The sequence below is a fragment of the Anomaloglossus baeobatrachus genome, chromosome 6 (assembly GCF_048569485.1).
Source record: "Anomaloglossus baeobatrachus isolate aAnoBae1 chromosome 6, aAnoBae1.hap1, whole genome shotgun sequence".
In the NCBI taxonomy this organism is placed as follows: Eukaryota; Metazoa; Chordata; class Amphibia; order Anura; family Aromobatidae; genus Anomaloglossus; species Anomaloglossus baeobatrachus.
In genome coordinates this window covers 69,492,979-69,512,468 of record NC_134358.1, presented here as the reverse complement: position 1 = coordinate 69,512,468, position 19,490 = coordinate 69,492,979, and the positions used below count along the sequence as shown (strand labels likewise).

The 19,490-nt window shown below is 45.4% G+C and overlaps 1 protein-coding gene across 50 annotated transcripts in view; it reads left to right on the top strand.

The window, feature by feature from the left end:
• RIMS2 (regulating synaptic membrane exocytosis 2) overlaps nt 1–19,490 on the top strand; it is a 990,720-nt gene that overhangs the window by 675,101 nt on the left and 296,129 nt on the right. For all 50 annotated transcript variants that reach the window (XM_075353016.1, XM_075352970.1, XM_075352974.1 and 47 more), the window contains 2 exons: nt 1,446–1,576; nt 12,974–13,145. In XM_075353016.1, the coding sequence (XP_075209131.1) occupies nt 1,446–1,576; nt 12,974–13,145 (303 nt within the window). The remainder of the gene's footprint in view (nt 1–1,445; nt 1,577–12,973; nt 13,146–19,490) is intronic.

Below are 19,490 nucleotides of genomic sequence, written 5' to 3'. Positions count from 1 at the left end.
TCCGGGACGCTGCCAATAGTATTTCCGGCACTGTTACGTGCACTGTTCCTGAGAGAAGTTCTCTGTTTCTTGTCCTACTACCCATTACTCTTTGTCCTGACCTCTGTTCCTCCTTTCTGACCTCCGTTTCCCCGACCTGACCTCTTTCCTTCCTGCCCGTCCTGTGCTCTGTCCCTCCTTCCCGACCTTAGCTCCATCCATCCTTGTCCTCCGGACTCCAGTCCTGTTCTGTGTCCTCCACTCCCTCCCCTGTGCTTTCTAGCTCTCCCGGTATCCGACCTCGGCTCTGTTCTTTGACATTGGCTTGTTTTCTCCTCGGTTCAGACGTAACATCACGGCATAGACCCTAACTGATTGACTATCCCTACTCTTGTGTTGGCGACTTCTAGTGGGTTTCTGTCTTACTGCACTCAGGAGTTCTCTTTCTACCCGAGCCCTGGCACCCCCTAGCGGTAGCTTGACATGCACGTGTGGTGAACTCTGATTTTATTGAAGACACTGTGAAGAAGACTATGAGTGGCATCGGCGCATGCGCACACTGTGCTAGTCTTGCAGGAAGCAGTTTCTTGTCCTCTGTAAATCATCATCTGATAAATGAGCAAATTGCCCCTTCTTTGGGTGATTGGATGGTCACCACCAGTATCCTCATTTTTGGCTGAGCATCATCCTATGTAACAGGTGATGTGCTGCTGATAACCATGATATACTTGGCGCAGAGAACCATCGTGTTAACGCCAATACGATGGTGACCTGTGCATATAAATCTCGGCCTGTTTAATCAAGCCATTTAATGACCACGATTGGCTTGTTTGGAGCCAGTCAGCAATCGTTTAACGGCCATTATCAGCCTGTCTAAGGGGACCATGAAAAAATGGAGCTAATTTGAGGATTTCGGCTATACGGTAAAAAGTGTTGGGTCAGGGTAAAGCTCTGTGCTTATATTTGTAGAATGAAGTGACCTGTTCACTTGTATGATCTTTTTACTATAGGTAATATCCTGATTTGAAGAAGGAAACAACGATTTTTGCAAAATTTTCACCTACGTGCTAATGACCGGCTAAGTCATCATTCTATACAGGATCGTTGTACATTTAGTATCAATGTCCTTGGATCTGCCCTCATTTTACTTCCTTTTGTTTTACCCTGAACCCGGTTGCAAATGTTTCTTGACGACACCACTATGGAAATCCAAGGAGGGAGACGTGAGACTCGGAGACTTGTAGGGAAGACCACATTGCACCTGACTCCTTACAATGGGTCCCTTATAGTAGACTATTGCCGAGCATTTCCATATACAATTACCCTCATATTTCTGTTATTAGATCAGCCTACATCTGCCATACTGTCATCATTCCGCATGAATCATTTTCTATATTTTTGTGTGTATGTTACGTAACAGCCGCTGTTTTCCCCGGAACGAGACACTTGTCATTTCTCTTCTGCAGATAAAACTCTGGTATGACAAAGTTGGTCATCAATTGATTGTCACTATATTAGGAGCTAAGGACCTGCCATCAAGGGAAGATGGAAGACCGAGAAACCCTTATGTTAAAATTTATTTTCTTCCGGATCGAAGGTATGTAAAAAACACTAATTGCGTAACAGGACTATTAAAAGAATGGGATTAGCTTATTCTTGATGTAGCACCACCCTTGTCCATGGCTATGTGTGGTATTGAGGCTCAGCTCTATTCAAGGGGGTACATTTATGATGAACCCCTTTTGGCGTTAGTGGCAGTGTAATGGTCACGGTCGGTGTAGGGACAGCAAGCAGGATTAGTGACCCACTGAACCATGGGGGGGGGGCCCAGGCTTACCCCTTACTTGGAGGGGCTTAACTAAGCGCCCACCGCCAGGTACCACTCCCAGGGCAGTGACCGGGACTGTCGCAGCTGACCCCCAGGGCTGGGACGGACAAAGGTATAAACACAGCTGCAGGCAGGATGGCTAGGGCAGGCTGGATAGATGGGTACACACACGAATGGTGGGCAAAGCAGGGATAGACAGATATGGGAAGGCAAGTACAGGTGACTGACACATGAGTAATGGGACAGACTCTCAGCATCAGCCAACTAGCTAGGTAGCAGACTGGACACTGACTGACCAGCTAGAGGCATTGCGCAGGCACCTGCCGTAATCGGAGGGTGCCTTAAATACACAGTACCTCTAAGGCTGAGAGGTATTTCCAGGAAATGGCGCCGGTGTGCGTGTCTTAGGTGCACTTCCGGGAATCCTGTGCGACATGTACAGGGTCCAGGAGGGGAAGGAGGCAGCAGCACATGTTGATGGCCGGGGGAGTGCGGGGGGGAACCCATCCGGCCAGGGTGGTGAGTAAGTCGGTGTCTCTGCAGAGATTCTGACACTACAGGCAACACTGAAGAAGTATTCATGAAATTAAAGAAATGTACTGCTTGCTGCTGCAACCCTCAGTAATCACAAAAATGGGGCTCTAGATTCTATTTCTGGCTTTGCAGAGCCCCATTTTCAATGAAGTGGAAGTTCATATACTTGACCTCCCCACCAGTCATTGACTATGAAACTGCTAGAAAAAGACGACTATAGACTGGAGATAACTTTCAATTCTGGTTACACACCTTTAAGAGGTAAAAAATGTCAAATATCCTCTTATGACATTGATAGATAAGTATTGGAGTTGATCTATTTCTTCGGATACTAATTTTTAGCGATTTATTTTCATCTGGAGGACCTTCACATGTAAAGCCCGCTACACACGCTTCAATATATCTCACAATCCGTCGTTGGGGTCAAGTTGTAAGTGACGCACATCCGACATTGTTTGTGAGGTATCTGCGTGTGACATCTACTTGCGATCAGGATTGAACGCAAAACCGTTGATCGCAAACACATCGTATCATTCTCTAGAATTGAGCGTTTTGTTGCACGAACCTAGTGAATTGTAACGTATGACATCCCTCATACGATTTTGGTGTCTGATGCTATGTGCGCAGGTGTGCGCTCTGCACCGCAGCTTAAAAAAGGTCTGCTTCAGAGCGCAGCTGAAAAGCTGCGTTCTGAAGCGCCTCACAATGTCTGTCATTCACTAATCTCTGTCAGTCGGTCACTATCTCTGTCCCTCACTCTCTGTCCATGTCAGTCTATCCCCCTCTCTCATATACTCACCGATCCCCGATCCCCGGCGCTGCACGGCGTTCACACTGCTCCGGCGGCTTTTACTGTTTTGAAAAAGCCGGCCGCCCATTAAACAATCTCGTATTCCCTGCTTTACCCGCCCACCGGCGCCTATGATTGGTTACAGTGAGACACGCCCCCACGCTGAGTGACAGGTGTCACACTGCACCCAATCACAGCAGCCGGTGGGCGTGTCTATACTGTGTAGTGAAATAAATAATTAAATAATTAAAAAAAACGGCGTGCGGTTCCCCCCAATTTTAAAACCAGCCAGATAAAGCCATACGGCTGAAGGCTGGTATTCTCAGGATGGGGAGCTCCACGTTATGGGGAGCCCCCCAGCCTAACAATATCAGCCAACAGCCACCCAGAATTGCCGCATACATTATATGCGACAGTTCTGGGACTGTACCCGGCTCTTCCCGATTTGCCCTGGTGCGTTGGCAAATCGGGGTAATAAGGAGTTGTTGGCAGCCCATAGCTGCCAATAAGTCCTAGATTAATCATGTCAGGCGTCTATGAGACACCTTCCGTGATTAATCTGTAAATTACAGTAAATAAACACACACACCCGAAAAAATCCTTTATTAGAAATAAAAAACACAAACATATACCCTGGTTCACCACTTTAATCAGCCCCAAAAAGCCCTCCATGTCCGGCGTAATCCAGGATGCTCCAGCGTCGCTTCCAGCGCTGCTGCATGGAGGTGACCGGAGCTGCAGCAGACACCGCCGCTCCGGTCACCTCCACGCAGGTAATGAAGACAGCCGCGCGATCAGCTGCTGTCACTGAGGTTACCCGCTGTCACTGGATCCAGCGGTGGCCGCGGGTAACCTCAGTGACAGCTCAGCTGATCGCGCGGCTGTCTTCATTACCTGCGTGGAGGTGACCGGAGCGGCTGTGTCTGCTGCAGCTCCGGTCACCTCCATGCAGCAGCGCTGGATGCGACGCTGGAGCATCCTGGATTACGCCGGATATGGAGGGCTTTTTGGGGCTGATTAAAGTGGTGAACCAGGGTATATGTTTGTGTTTTTTATTTCTAATAAAGGATTTTTTCGTGTGTGTGTGTTTATTTACTGTAATTTACAGATTAATCATGGAGGGTGTCTCATAGACGCCTGACATGATTAATCTAGGACTTATTGGCAGCTATGGGCTGCCAATAACTCCTTATTACCCCGATTTGCCAACGCACCAGGGCAAATCGGGAAGAGCCGGGTACAGTCCCAGAACTGTCGCATATAATGTATGCGGCAATTCTGGGCGGCTGTTGGCTGATATTGTTAGGCTGGGGGGCTCCCCATAACGTGGAGCTCCCCATCCTGAGAATACCAGCCTTCAGCCGTATGGCTTTATCTGGCTGGTTTTAAAATTGGGGGGAACCGCACGCCGTTTTTTTAAATTATTTAATTATTTATTTCACTGCACAGTATAGACACGCCCACCGGCTGCTGTGATTGGGTGCAGTGTAACACCTGTCACTCAGCGTGGGGGCGTGTCTCACTGTAACCAATCATAGGCGCCGGTGGGCGGGTAAAGCAGGGAATACGAAATTGTTTAATGGGCGGCCGGCTTTTTCAAAACAGTAAAAGCCGCCAGAGCAGTGTGAACGCCATGCAGCGCTGGGGATCGGGGATTGGTGAGTATGAGAGAGGGCTGCTAACTTCAGTAACTTAGGGGATTAGTGGTCACCGGTGAGTCCTTCACTGGTGACCGCTAATCAGGGCGCGACACAGACAGAGCCGCAGCATGACCATGAAGTCGGGTGAAGTTCACCCGAGTTCATTCTGACAGTGCGGCTCTGTCTGTGTCTGCTGTCATCTGCCATTCAGCTCTGCTACATGGCTGTCTGTGTCTGCTGTCAGCGGCCATGTAGCAGAGCTGAATGGCAGATGACATAGTAAAAACACATCCCTACACATTACACACGCTTGGCATGTCAATAAATAAAAAAAAAAAAAAAGGTGCCCAATGCATACGTCCCAGATCACATGATCTAAAGGATCGCACACAAAATTGATCAATTTAACATAGACTACTAACGCTCGTGTGACAGCAAATGAACGACCTACGTGAAATCTCATAAGATCCCGTATGCAACCTGGGCGTGTCACATCGCAAATGCGATTGTACAACTAATTGCAACGTGTAAAGTGGGCTTAAGACTATATTCCTCCTCTGGAGGTGCTGCAGGATAAGTGAACATTCGCTGATAAGTTCCGTCAAAGATTGCAGATGAGCATTTGTGGGTCCCAGGAGCAGGACACAGCTTAGCTCATCATTGGGGGAAGTCGGCTTTCTGACCATAATGACTTATCAAAAACTGATAAACCCCTTTTTTTTATCCTGCAAAAGAACAACAAAAATATTTAGGTGAATCTTTCATTATAGAAAATGTATTGGATCTAGTATAATGTCTGGTTAAATGAAGCAATATTCCAGGAATGTAATTATCATCTCTGAGCTCACTTTTATGCCCCTGTACATGTCCCGTGCTCTGTATGCTGATGAACCATCCATAAAGGGTGTTTTACACGCTGCGACATCGCTACCGATATATCGTCGGGGTCACATCGTTAGTGACGTACATCCAGCGCCGGTAGCGACATCGCAGCGTGTGACACCAAGGAGCGACGATCAGAAAAATGGTGATCGTCGACACATCGCTCCTTTCCTTAATATCGCTGCTGCCACAGGTACGATGTTGTTTGTCGTTCCTGCGGCACCACACATCGCTGCTATATGTGACACCGCAGGAACGACAAACATCTCCTTACCTGCGTCCACCGGCAATGCGGATGAAGGAGGTGGGCGAGATGTTACGCCCCGCTAATCTCCGCTCCTCCGCTTCTATTGGCCGGCCGCTTAGTGACGTCGCTATGACGCCTCCTTGAGGGAGGGATTGTTCGGCGGTCACAGCGACGTCGCTGACAAGGTATGAGCGTGTGACTAGCGATTGCTAGTGATGTCGAGCGCGATAGCACCCGCCCCCGTCTTTCGTGCGACATTTGGTGCTCGCTGCTGTAGTGAACGTTATCACTACGGCAGCGTCACACGCACATACCTTGTCAGCGACGTCGCTGTGACCACCGAACAATCCCTCCCTCAAGGAGGCGTCATAGCGACGTCACTAAGCGGCCGGCCAATAGAAGCGGAGGAGCGGAGATGAGCGGGACGTAACATCTCGCCCACCTCCTTCCTTCCTCATTGCCGGTGGACGCAGGTAAGGAGATGTTCATCGTTCCTGCGGTGTCACACACAGCGATGTGTACTGCTGCAGGAATGAGGAACTACATCGTACCTGTGGCAGCAGCGATATTAAGGAAAGGAGCGACGTGTCAACGATCACCGTTTTTGAACGATTTTGCGATCGTTGATCGTCTCTCCGTGTCACACGCTGCGATGTCGCCACCGGTGCCGGATGTGCGTCACTAACGACGTGACCCCGACGATATATCGGTAGCGATGTCGCAGCGTGTAAAGCACCCTTTAGGACTGCCGGTGATGGTGCATTGCAGTGCCGATCCCAGACTTATTCAAGCTTACCGCAGGAAAGGAAAGTGGGTTTGGATATAAGAATTACATCCTGGGAATCTGTTTCCTCAGCTATCCATGCTTCCCACTGAACTTTTCATTGCCTACACCTGTATAAATGCATATTTAGTGTAGTCTATACACTCACTGATCGCTGTCTTCACCAGTTTCCATCGCATCTCCGGCCCTTTTTTAGGTCACTTGACAGCTATGTTCATATGCTAGATCACACTGGGGTCTATATGTGAGCTGGAAATGGCTTTTATCACCTAAAGGGAGCTTTACACGCTGCAATATCGGTACCGATATCGCTAGCGAGCGTACCCACCCTCGTCGGTTGTGCGTCACGAGCAAATTGCAACACCCGTCACACTACTTACCTGCCTAGCGACGTTGCTGTGACCGGTGAACCGTCTCCTTTCTAAGGGGGAGGTTCGTTCGGCGTCATAGCGACGTCACTTAGTGGCCACCCAATAGCAGAGGAGGGGCGGAGATGAGCGGGCCAAACATCTCACCCACCTCCTTCCTTCCTCATTGCCGGTGGGACGCAGGTACGGTGAGTTTCCTCATTTTTGCGGTGTCACACATAGCGATGTGTGCTGCCGCAGGAACAACAAACAACCTCACTACTCACCTGTCAACGATTTTTGGTGTTGGAGCGACCTCTCCAATACCAACGATTTTTACCTCTTTTGCGTTCGTTTTAGGTCGCACAAAGGTGTCACACGCTGTGATGTCGCTAACGACGCCGGATGTGCGTCACAAACACCGTGACCCCGACAATATATAGTTAGCGATGTCGCAGCGTGTAAAGCATCCTTAAGTCTATAGAGCCTCAAAAGCAGGCTCCATAGACTTAAATTGTAAAAAATTGTAAAAGCTGCTTCCAGCTCACATATATCACGTCCAGTCCTCTTCTAGGTCATTTCACAGCTATGTTGATATGCTGGATCACACTGGGGTCTATATGTGAGCTGGAAATGGCTTTTATCAACTAAGTCTGAGCCTCAAAAGCAGGCACCATGGACTTAAATTATAAAAGCTGCTTCTAACTCACATATATCACATCCAGTCCTCTTCTAGTTCACTTGACAGCTATGCTGATATGCTAGATCACCTTTGGGTCTGTATGTAAGCTGGATGTGGCTTTTCTCAACTAAGTCTATGGAGCCTCAAAAGCAGGCTCCATAGACTTAAATAGTAAAAGCGGCGTCAAGCTCACATATAGACCCCAGTGTGAGCCGGCAAGTCTTATAAGCCGTCACGTAACCCAGAAGAAGAACAGAATGGAGCTGGAAATCAGGGAAGACATCGATCTGTTAGTTTATTACCGCACTTACATTGCACTATATTCACACAGGTTTATGGAATAAAATGATTGGTGAGATCGCTTTTTTAATTATATTTTTCATGGTGTCAGATTCTCTTTTAACTGATCAAACTGGAACCAAAGAGTTGGACAATTATTGATTATTTAGATGCTTCCAAACTATAAAGCGGTGACCCAGTCCATCTACATATAAGCCATTTGCTTAGAGTTGGAGCTACATAATATGTATTCGATGGATTAAAACCTAAATAAATTTTGCCACAGCCAATAGCAAGCACTCAGTTATTATGCATTTAATACCACACTTTGTAATTGGCTGCAGTGGCTTATTTCAGGATTTCCGTATGTCTCTGGGTATCCGCACTCTCTTGGCACCCAGCGTCTAGTCTTTATAGGTTCTTTCTGATAGAATTTCATTAGTGTGCTATTAATGAAGGGGATATTCTCAAATACCAGCTAACTTTTAATGAGGTTTCATATCTCCTATTGAAGGTCATTAAGGTATTTTAATTGCAGATAAGCAATATAAATTTACACTGCTCTCATTAGAGGATTCTCGTGTAGCATGTGCCAAGTGCGGAGATTCCTATCTCCTAATAAGTAATAATGTCAATACTTTTAATGAAATCCTGCTATTACTAGGATTATGTGTAAGAAAAGGGTCAACTAAGAAGATATAAAACGTGAACTACAGTGCGACCAAAGGTCTCAGTCATTATTAACTCATTCATTCCATATCCTAGTTTTAAAGGGGTTCTTCTATAAAACTTAAAGGGATTTTCCACTTAAAGTGGTCCCCAAATGATAAAACTCTTGTAAAAAATAAGATAGTACCTCTCTGGGTCAATGACGGATCTCCACTGCTTCTATCACGTTGCTTTGGCTGCAGCAGTGACATCACATCGATAGCAGTCATTATCACTGCAGCCAATCAATTAGTGGATCAGCCGCTCAGTACTAGCTCCCTGCCGCTGCAGCAGTGACATCACATGAATAGCTCACATGATTGCTGCAGCCAATCACTTAGTGGTTTGACCGGTCAGTACCAGCTTCCTGCTGCTGCAGCATTGACATCACATTGATAGCTCACATCATCGCTGCAGCCAATCACTTAGTGGTTCAATTGCTCAGTGACGACTCTCCGCTGCTGTAGCAGTGACCTCACATCGATAGCTCACATCATAGCTGCAGCCAATCACTTAGTCATTCGGCCGCTCAGTGCCAGCTCTCCGCTGCTGCAGCAGTGACATCACATCGATAGCGCACATAATCACTGTAGCCAATCAATTAGGGGTTCAGCCACTCAGTGCCAGCTCTCCCAAGCTACAGCAGTGACATCACATTGATAGCTCACATAATTGCTGCAGCCAATCACTTAGTGGTTTGGCCGCTCACTGTCCGCTCTCCAATGCTGCAACAGTGACTAAACATCGATAGCTCACATCATCGTTGCAGCCAATCACTTAGTGGTTTGGCCGCTCAGTGCTGGCTCTCTGCCACTGCAGCAGTGACATCACATCCATAACTCACATCATCGCTTCAGCCAATCATTTAGTGGTTCAGCCGCTCATTGCCAGCTCTCCACCGCTGCAGCAGTGACATCACTTTGATAGTTCACATAAAGGCTGCAGCCAATCACTTAGGGGTTTGGCTGCTCGGTGCCGACTCTCCGCCGCTGCAGCAGTGACATCACATCCATAGTTCACATCATCGCTTCAGCCAGTCGCTTCGGGGTTTGGCCGCTAAGTGCCAGCTCTCTGCCGCTGCTTCTGTCTCTGTGTTTTGGCTGCAGAAATGACATCATGTCAACACTCCCATCACCGCTTCAGCCATCATTGTCTCAGCCGCTGTGTCTGTCACCTCCAGCCATCTCTCCCATATCCTTTAGATTTTATAGGTGCGGTCTCTGTTAATATTCAATATTTTGTATATTGGAATATATTTATTCACAATGAGACGGGGCCTGGACATCCATAGATTTTCACACCATAATAATCTTCATGGAGTAAAAGTTAAAAATAAAAAAAAAAATTGTGCATAAAATATGATAATATGGTCATTCATTACTCACAGTAACAATATTTGAGGGAACAGGATCCTGGGGAACTCAAAATAAGAGCACCCTCAACCAAAAGGGGAGCATCTTAGTACATGACGAAGTCAAAAAGGAACTTATCTCTACCCTGCACCAAAACCACATATCACATGAAGACCACCTTAGGAGTGCGGTAAACTTTATTAAGGAATTTAGATTAAATTAAGCAATCCCTAGTTTTTACCATTGAAACATAAGAGATGTCCCCCACATCCTTCCATTCATCCTCCGTCATATCGGGTACATCCACTACCCATTTAGCACATGTTTTAGCAAATGGCTTAACAGAGGAGGTCTACAATAGGTCATACACCTGGGTTAAGGCCCCGTCACACACAGAGATAAATCTTTGGCAGATCTGTGGTTGCAGTGAAAACATGGACATATTGTTCCATTTGTACACAGCCACAAACCTGGCACTGATTGTCCACAATTTCACTGCAACCACAGATCTGCCGCAGATTTATCTCTGTGTGTGACAGGGCCTTAAGGGACTTTGGAAGGTCAGTATCACAGGGTATATAATTACTAAACAGGGACACCTATACTGGCCCTCAGACTGGGGTCCCTGCGCTATCCCTTATCTCAGAGGTAGACTTGATGGTAGTCAGGTCTGAGCCGCCAGCATGACCCTAACTCCTGTCTGACCCTTGTTTTTACTCCCCCTCTCCCCCACCCTTGGTGGTGGGCTGGACACAATGTAACAAACCCCATAAACAAGACTGACAGGGGAAAAACACAAAACTCGAACACACTGTACACAAAGGAGAGACAATAGGTGTATGGGAGGGAAAAAAATAAGAAAGAAAGTAAATGTAAACTTCCACACCACACAAACAGCAAAGCACAGGTCACCACAAATAGGTTTGCCACATTATTATCGGCAGCAAACAAACAGACTCCTCAACCTTAAACAGGGAGGACACAGTTGAATAGGAATTAGCAACCTGAGACGACTCAGGAATTAAAGGCTGCTTTACACACTACAATATATCTTACGATGTGTCGGCGGGGTCACGTCGTAAGTGACGCACATCCGGCATCGTGAGGTACATTGTAGTGTGTAACAGCTACGTTTGATTGAGATTGAACGGTAAAACGTTCATCGCACGCACGTCGTTCATTTCTCATAAATTGAACGACAGGTTGTTCATCGTACCCGGGGTAGCACACATCGCTGTGTGTGACACCCCGGGAACGATGAACAGATCTTACCTGCAATGAGGAAGGAGGTGGGCGGGATGTTTACGTCCCGCTCATCTCCGCCCCTCCGCTTCTATTGGCTGCCTGCCGCGTGACGTCGATGTGACACCGAACGTCCCTCTCACTCCAGGAAGTGGACGTTCGCCGCCCACATCGAGGTCATATGGACGGGTAAGTACGTGTGACAGGGGTTAATCGTTTGTGCGGCACATTCAACAAATTGAACGTGCCGCATATACGATGGGGGCGGTTACGATCGCATACGATATCGTATGCGAAATTGTAACATGTAAAGCACGCTTTACTTCTGCAGGACTGGAAAGCAGTAGAAAAGACTCAACCGACCCCGGCTGAGGCTGAGCAACTAAGAAACCTAAGGTTGCCTGTTGGACTCTGCAATGTAAATAGAGTCCGATGTCGCTACAGCATCCCGCGAGTGTGGACCTGACCATGACAGTCAGCAATCCTAAAAGCTCTTTAAGCCTCAAAACAAAACTATGGACAATGATGCAATGTCAAACTGAAATCTCACTCGGATGACCTAAAACCCCTCACCAAATAATAGTATAGATCAGGGGTCCCCAACTCCAGTCCTCAAGGCCCACAAACAGTGCATGTTTTCAGGGTTTCCTTAGTATTGCACAGGTGATAATTTAATCACCTGCACCGGTGATCATTCCAACACCCATGCAATGCTAAGGAAATCCTAAAAATATGCACTGTTGGTGGGCCTTGAGGACTGGAGTTGGGGAACTCTGGTATAGATGACAAAAATGAGGATTGGTCCATAGTCGTAGTGTTGGCGAAACCAATCTTGTGTCAGATCCCTCTAACAGATCTTGCACCAATGTCCAAACTCTAACCACTGTTTTCACAGTTCCTGTAGCTAGACCTTCATAAGAGTCCATCATTTTGCCCACTAACGCTGTTGCAGAGTTACTCAGCGGTATGTCAACCCACCATTGGAAATATACTGGTTGCAACACCCAAAAGTAATGGTATAGTTTGGGGCTGCATCGTAGGATTAGGCATTTTTTATCTGAACTCTCGCTACTTTTTTTCTTCTTGGAGATAAGCTGCCACCAATAATGTCTAAAGGCCCAGTCACACACAACGACTTACCAGCGATCCCAACAACGATACGACCTGATAAGGATCACTGGTGAGTCGCTGGTGAGATGTCACACAGTCAGACCTTACCAACGACGCAGTAACGATCAGCGACCTGTATAGCCATCTTGGCGGGCGTTGGGACCATGTTAGGAGGTCGTTGGTAGGCGCCAAACACAGTGATGTGTCCTGCCCAGCAGGACATTGCCTTTGAAGAGAATGGTCCGGACCTCACAGCAGGGGCCTAATCCCTGGTAGGTGTCACACATAATGAGATTGCTGGCGAGATCGTTGATGCGTCACAGAAACTGTGACTCGTTAGCGATCTCGTTGTGTGTGACGTTCCCTTTACTCTTCCCATACAGAACACATGCTTCCCTGGTAAGTCTAGTCTGCATGTGTTTGGGGAAATGAGGGCATATACTGTAGTATTTATCCAACAGCTGTCTGGTTGTATGGGCGTATGTTTTCTTTGATTAGTGAGGTTCTGTACTTATAAAGTGTAGGACAGTAAAGATTTGACATCTTGGTATCATATTTTATTTTTATAGTGACAAGAACAAAAGGAGAACAAAGACTGTGAAGAAAACATTAGAACCCAAATGGAACCAAACATTCATTTACTCTCCGGTTCCCCGAAGAGAGTTTAGGGAGCGAATGTTGGAGATCACACTTTGGGATCAAGCCAGAGTTCGAGAGGAAGAAAGTGAATTTTTAGGAGAGGTAATGTAACCAATCTCGCCATACATTTCTTATAGAATGTAACATGTTTGTTGACATAGAATTATCTGGATGATATCCCAGAATTTTCCTACCGTCTTCATGTCCATAGGCTTACTCTTGGGTTTTCCTCTTTTTCACTTCTGTAGCTGAGTGATCTGAGTATATATCTCACCACCAAGGGAAACAGATCAACATCAAATATTCCATCCATCATTTTTATATTGAAATCAATGGGGTGATGCATGGAAATAATGGATGTCGTCTGTGACGTCTGGTGCTTCGATCCACCGCATCTGTTGTCCAATAGAGTCTGATGTGAAAAAAAAACTTGGATGGAATGATAGATTGGATGACAGACGTCATTTACAATGAAGAGGGAAACATTACATGCAGCATATTCCTGTCCATCATATCTGTCATCTTGACAAGTAATGAATAATTTGAAGACATTTTCAAAGGAAATAGAATTTCATTGAAATCAATGGGATCTGTCCGGTCTTCCTTTTCGCAATACATTTTTAACATTAAAGATGGTGGAAGAGGAACTGGACAGAGATAATGGAGAAGAATCCCATCACTAATTGTAGCTCAATAAATAAACTACGGTCATGAATCTGCAGCATTGTATATAAACATTCACCCAACCCATTGCACAATTCCGCAAGTTAAAAATGTGTCCTTCTGCTGAATGTCGCACAGTTTCACATTAATTAGGGTGTCATTATATGTTGTTTGTGATATTTTTATGCACTCTTAGTTGGATTTAATAACATGTTTTTGAGTTTTCGAGCAAAGCGCCAATAACCTAAATAACATCACCTGATAAAGTGTAATGTTGTGCGAAACATTGCATAAAAGAGCAGAGCTCAACTAAACCTATAATTGTAATCCTTGGAAAGAGGTTTTGGGTTTTTTTTCTGTATGAACTGAAGAGTTTTTGGAACGTACTAAAGGTTCTTATAAAGTATCCCGCCTCCGACTCCAACAATCAGCGCTGCAGCACCTGCTTATTACACATTACTCATACATTCTGTAGGAAGCTGGCAGAAGGAAAATGATGGAGAACTTCATTGCAGGCTGTATGCCAGAAACTTTCTTTTTAAAGAGAAATCTCACTCTTTGATTTTTTATCTATCTATCTATCTATCTATCTATACAGTGTGTGTGTGTGTGTGTGTGTGTGTGTGTATATATATATACGGTTTATATATATAGAATATTTATGTATGTATGTATATATATATATATATATATATATATATTAGTGTATGTATATATAATATATATATATATATATTAGTTTGTATATATATATATATATATATATATATATATAATACCATGTACATTATATATATATAACATGGTAAAATATATATAATATGGTATGTGGGCAGATTTTTATATATATATATACATATATATGTATGTATGTGTGTATATATATATATATATATATTATTATTATTATTATTATTTATTATTATAGCGCCATTTATTCCATGGCGCTTTACAAGTGAAAGGGTATACGTACAACAATCATTAACAGTACATAACAGACTGGTACAGGAGGAGAGAGGACCCTGCCCGCGAGGGCTCACAGTCTACAGGGAATGGGTGATGGTACGATAGGTGAGGACAGAGCTGGTTGCGCAGTGGTCTACTGGACTGAGGGCTATTGCAGGTTGTAGGCTTGTTGGAAGAGATGGGTCTTGAGGTTCCTCTTGAAGCTTTCCACGGTAGGGGAGAGTCTGATGTGCTGAGGTAGAGCGTTCCAGAGTAGGGGGGATGCACGGGAGAAATCTTGTACGCGATTGTGGGAAGAGGAGATAAGGGAGGGGCAGAGAAGGAGATCTTGTGAGGATCTGAGGTTGCGTGCAGGTAGGTACCGGGAGACTAGGTCACAGATGTAGGGAGGAGACAGGTTGTGCATGGCTTTGTATGTCATGGTTAGTGTTTTGAACTGGAGTCGTTGGGTGATGGGAAGCCAGTGAAGGGATTGGCAGAGTGGCGAGGCTTTTTTGTTTAATAAGCAATGTATTTTTATGAGCTTCCTCAGGGAGGCATTTACAGGAATTTTCAGCAGGATTTCACCCCCAAACTATTTTGAACTAATTAAGTCCAGCAATACCTTTTCATGGCCAGTGCTTTCCTCCATTACTGAGGAATCCGCATTTGAATTGATATGCAAATGAGGCTGAAGAACTATTTGTAGATCTGAAGCCTCTGTCACTCCAGCTCTATTCCTTGCCCAGCACCTCCTCCTTTTGCCTCACTGACAGCCTCTATGCTGTGTGACTTCAGGCAAAAGAGCCATCAGTCAAGAAGATGAAGGTGGCACTGGGGCTGGGAATAGAGCTGGAGTGACAGAGGCATCAGAGTTACGAATAGCATTTCAGCCTCATTTGCATATCAATGCAAACGTTGATTTTTCAGTACTGGACGAGCGGACTGGTCATGTAAAGGTATTGCTGGACTTGTCTTTGAAAGAGCTACATGAGTATAAATAGTTTGGGGTGTGAAATTGTGCTGATGGATTCCTTTTAATGATGGACAAAGAACGTCTAGTTTGAAATGCTTTGCTTGTTGCGGGAACACAAGTGTATATATACATATGACATAAAAGAAGATTTATGGCTTCAATATCCGGTCGAGCTGGACATATTCAACTAAACCTGTTTGGACTGTGAAGAATTTCCATTGAAACAATTTATTTATTTTACTCGCTTATATAGCACCATTAATTCAACAGCGCCATACAGATGTGATCATCACTGTCCCCATTGGGGCTCACAATATTAAATTCACTTCAGTATGTCTTTGGAGTGTATGAGGAAATCGGAGATCCCGGAGGAAACCCAGGCAAACTCAGGTAGAATATACTTAAGGGTGCTTTACACGCTGCAACATCGCTAGCGATGTCGCGAGCAATAGCACCCGCCCCCGTCGTTCGTGCGACATGTGGTGATCGCTGCCGTAGCGAACAATATCGCTACGGCTGCATCACACGCACATACCTGGTCAGCGACGTTGCTGCCGAACAATTCCTTCTTCAAGGGGAGGTGCGTTCGGCGTCACAGCGGCGTGACAAAGCGGCCGCCCAATAGAAGAGGAGGGGAGGAGATGAGGGGCTGGAACATGCCGCCCACCTCCTTCCTTCTTTCTGATGGATGCAGGTAGGATGATGTTCGTCGCTCCTGCGGTGTCACACACAGCGATGTGTGGTGCCGCAAGAACGACGAACAACCTGCGGAATGAAACACCAACGACATTATGATTTGGAGCAAAGTGTCAACGATCAATGATTTTTGCCGTTTTTGCGATCGTTGATCGTCGCTCCAGCTGTCACACGCTGCGATGTCGCTAACGATGCCGGATGAGCGTCACTAACACCGTGACCCCGACGATATATCGTTGGCGATGTCGCAGCGTGTAAAGCACCATTTAGTCTTTACAGATGTTGTCCTTGGTGGGATTTGAATCCAGGACCCCAGCACTTCAAGACTGCAGTGCTAACCACTGAGCCACAGTATAGTGCTAACCACTGAGCCAGGGATATTTCCCTTTACTATACTAAATAATGTAGTTTTTCAAAGCTCATGACTTCAGAGAAATGTGACCGATGTCTGTACCCGTTGCAGGAACTTTGAGTTATATATAGTACAATAAATTTCTTCATCTGCCATACAATACTTTTCTCACCACTTTAGACACAAGTGACAGTCCAGTGCTAGATTAAAGGGAATCTCTCAGCAGATTTTTGCTTGTAATCTGAGAGAAGCATAATATGATGGCTATGGGCTTGATGACATTGATGTGTCACTTATTAGGCTGTATGCTACAGTTTCAATACAATCAATGTTTTATCAGTAGGATATAATCACTGCAGAACTAGATCTCACATGCAGACATGTCAGGCTAATCTGTGTAACCCCGCCCCCACCACTGATTGGCAGCTTGCTTACAATTCACAGCTAATACAGGAAGCTGCCAGTCAGGGGGTGTGGGCGGGGTTATACAGGGCTCAGCATTCAGATCACTGCTACAAAAAAAGAATGATTCTAGCAAAACTGCACCAACCAGCCCAGTAAGTGACACATCGCTGGAATCAGATTATGCTGCTCTCAGATTCCATAGCAATAATCTGCTGACAGATTCTCTTCACCAACTTATCCAACTGCAATTGATCTTTTATTTAGTAATAAACATGCAGTAATATGTTTACATTATTTACTTGATTGCAGGCTGCAGGTCGACCATTGGTCTACTAAAGAGTATAAATAAAGGATATCTACAGCCTTTATGAATCATTGTACATAGCAAACTGCAAAACAAGTTATTGAGTAAGCGCACTGTGACGGAAGAGTGTGTGATCCTTCTCTCTCTTCTCCTGGACTCTTTTTAAGATGATTTATGAAAGTTAAGCTGTTAACTCATTCTGCAGTCTACCATGTATACATAGAGGATGTAGAAGCCAAATGGTTCAACATTTTTGCTAAAACTGTATTACTAAAACAATTTTTAGTAATAAAAATGTTTACATTTGATAAAAAAAAATTTTGGAAAGCTTACGGACAAATTTTCATTTCCCAAGGCCTATTCTTTAGAAACCAAGAGTCGAGGACTTGAGTTCAGGGAAAGTGTCACGGCCTGTCACAGCGGTATCGCGGACATCCTAAAATCCAGTGGCAGCGAGTGATAGAGGATCACAGAGATTGGTGGCACATATTGTCATCTGATAGTTCCCTGTTTCCGCAGCCTGCGGACTCTATGACCCTGGGGAACTGTCTGTCCTTCCTCTCAGTTATCATCTGACTTCCTTTATTAACCTCACCCTGGTGTGGTTTAGGTGCAGTTTATAGTTGGCTCCTTGTTGCGGTCAGCAGTGGTCATCTCCTGTTGCTTCAGAGACTTCCGTGGTAGCAGCTCCTCAGATAACTGCTTGACTTTTGCTATTTACCTGCTCTGGTGATAGCATTCATGTTTCCCCTGTATTATTTCCTAGTGTCTTCCTTTAGTGTTAGTGGTGTTGACTAGCGCTCATACCTGCCATCCTTAGTTAGGGCCCTTTGCCAGGGTAAGACAGGGCCCCAGGTATCCAGCTCAGCTACAGGTGCAGTAACTGTATAGGGTCGGCGAGGGCAGTGAGGGTGAGCTGCAGGTTGTTGTCAGGGATCACCACTTTCACCTTTCCCTAGCAATAAGGCATTCCTTCCCCCTTCCTTTGTGTTGTCCTATATGGCTGGTATAGCCTCTCTTCTCTAGGTACTGCATATGAAGTCACTTGGAGTATGCCCTGGAGACTTCATATGAGCGAACCTGAACTGTAAAGTTCGGGGTTTCTACCAAACAAATCCCAGGGACCAAGTTTGGAGTTTAGGTGCTGTACGTATGCTGACCACTCGATCGAGCATTGGGGCACTCGGGTACGCTCGGTGCTCGGCCTAGTGCGAGCCGCTTGCCGTCTCTGAATGGCTCACACATTTTTAGATGTAGACGTTCTAAAAACCTCGCCTTCCCCCTGCCACAAGTGCTGTTTTTATGGCTGGCTGTATGTGGACGGAGAGCCAAAATGGCCAATCATTGACTTCCAGTGGCGTTCAGGTCATGTCCAGCTGAACCCGGCCAACCTCAACTTCCACAGGTCTGCTCATCTCTACTAGAGGCGTAACCTTTCATTGTTTGCCCCATGAAGAAGATTGGGTTATCGTATAACTAACAATCCTATTGCCTTTACTACTGACATAAATGATCACATACCTTTACCCATTTCGCTCAGTTTTCAGTTATCATTCTTTCCAAAAATCATAAATATACATTCAAGATTTACATCATGTTAGACATTTTATTGACATTCAGCAGACGAAGGTAGACAGGCAGTCAGCGGCATCTCAGAGACTGACAGCAAAGTGAGGAAATTCCTCCAAGCATACATATAACGATGTACCTGACACAGGCTGTTACTGGTTTTGGGTAAAGCCTACAACTTTCGCAGTAAAGTAATGATTGATACATGGTTTGTCACCACTCATGTCTACAAAAGAGTAAAATTTACAGCGATATCAGGACTGAATTCAGGTACTTGATCTTATCCTTCTCTGAAGAGCTCTAAAGAACGTGAAAGACGCTGTCTAGAGGTTATATCTGGCTACCAGGACATCACATATACACTTCAGAAAGCATTATCCTTCTTGGAAGTGAAGAACATTTTTATGGAATTGCAAAACAGTTTTAAGATTCCTGCTTTACAAAAATATGAGGACATCTATACAGTGGCATGTAAAAGTTTGGGCACCCCTGGTCAAAATTTCTATTTGTGAACACTTAAAGTGCACCAATCACCAG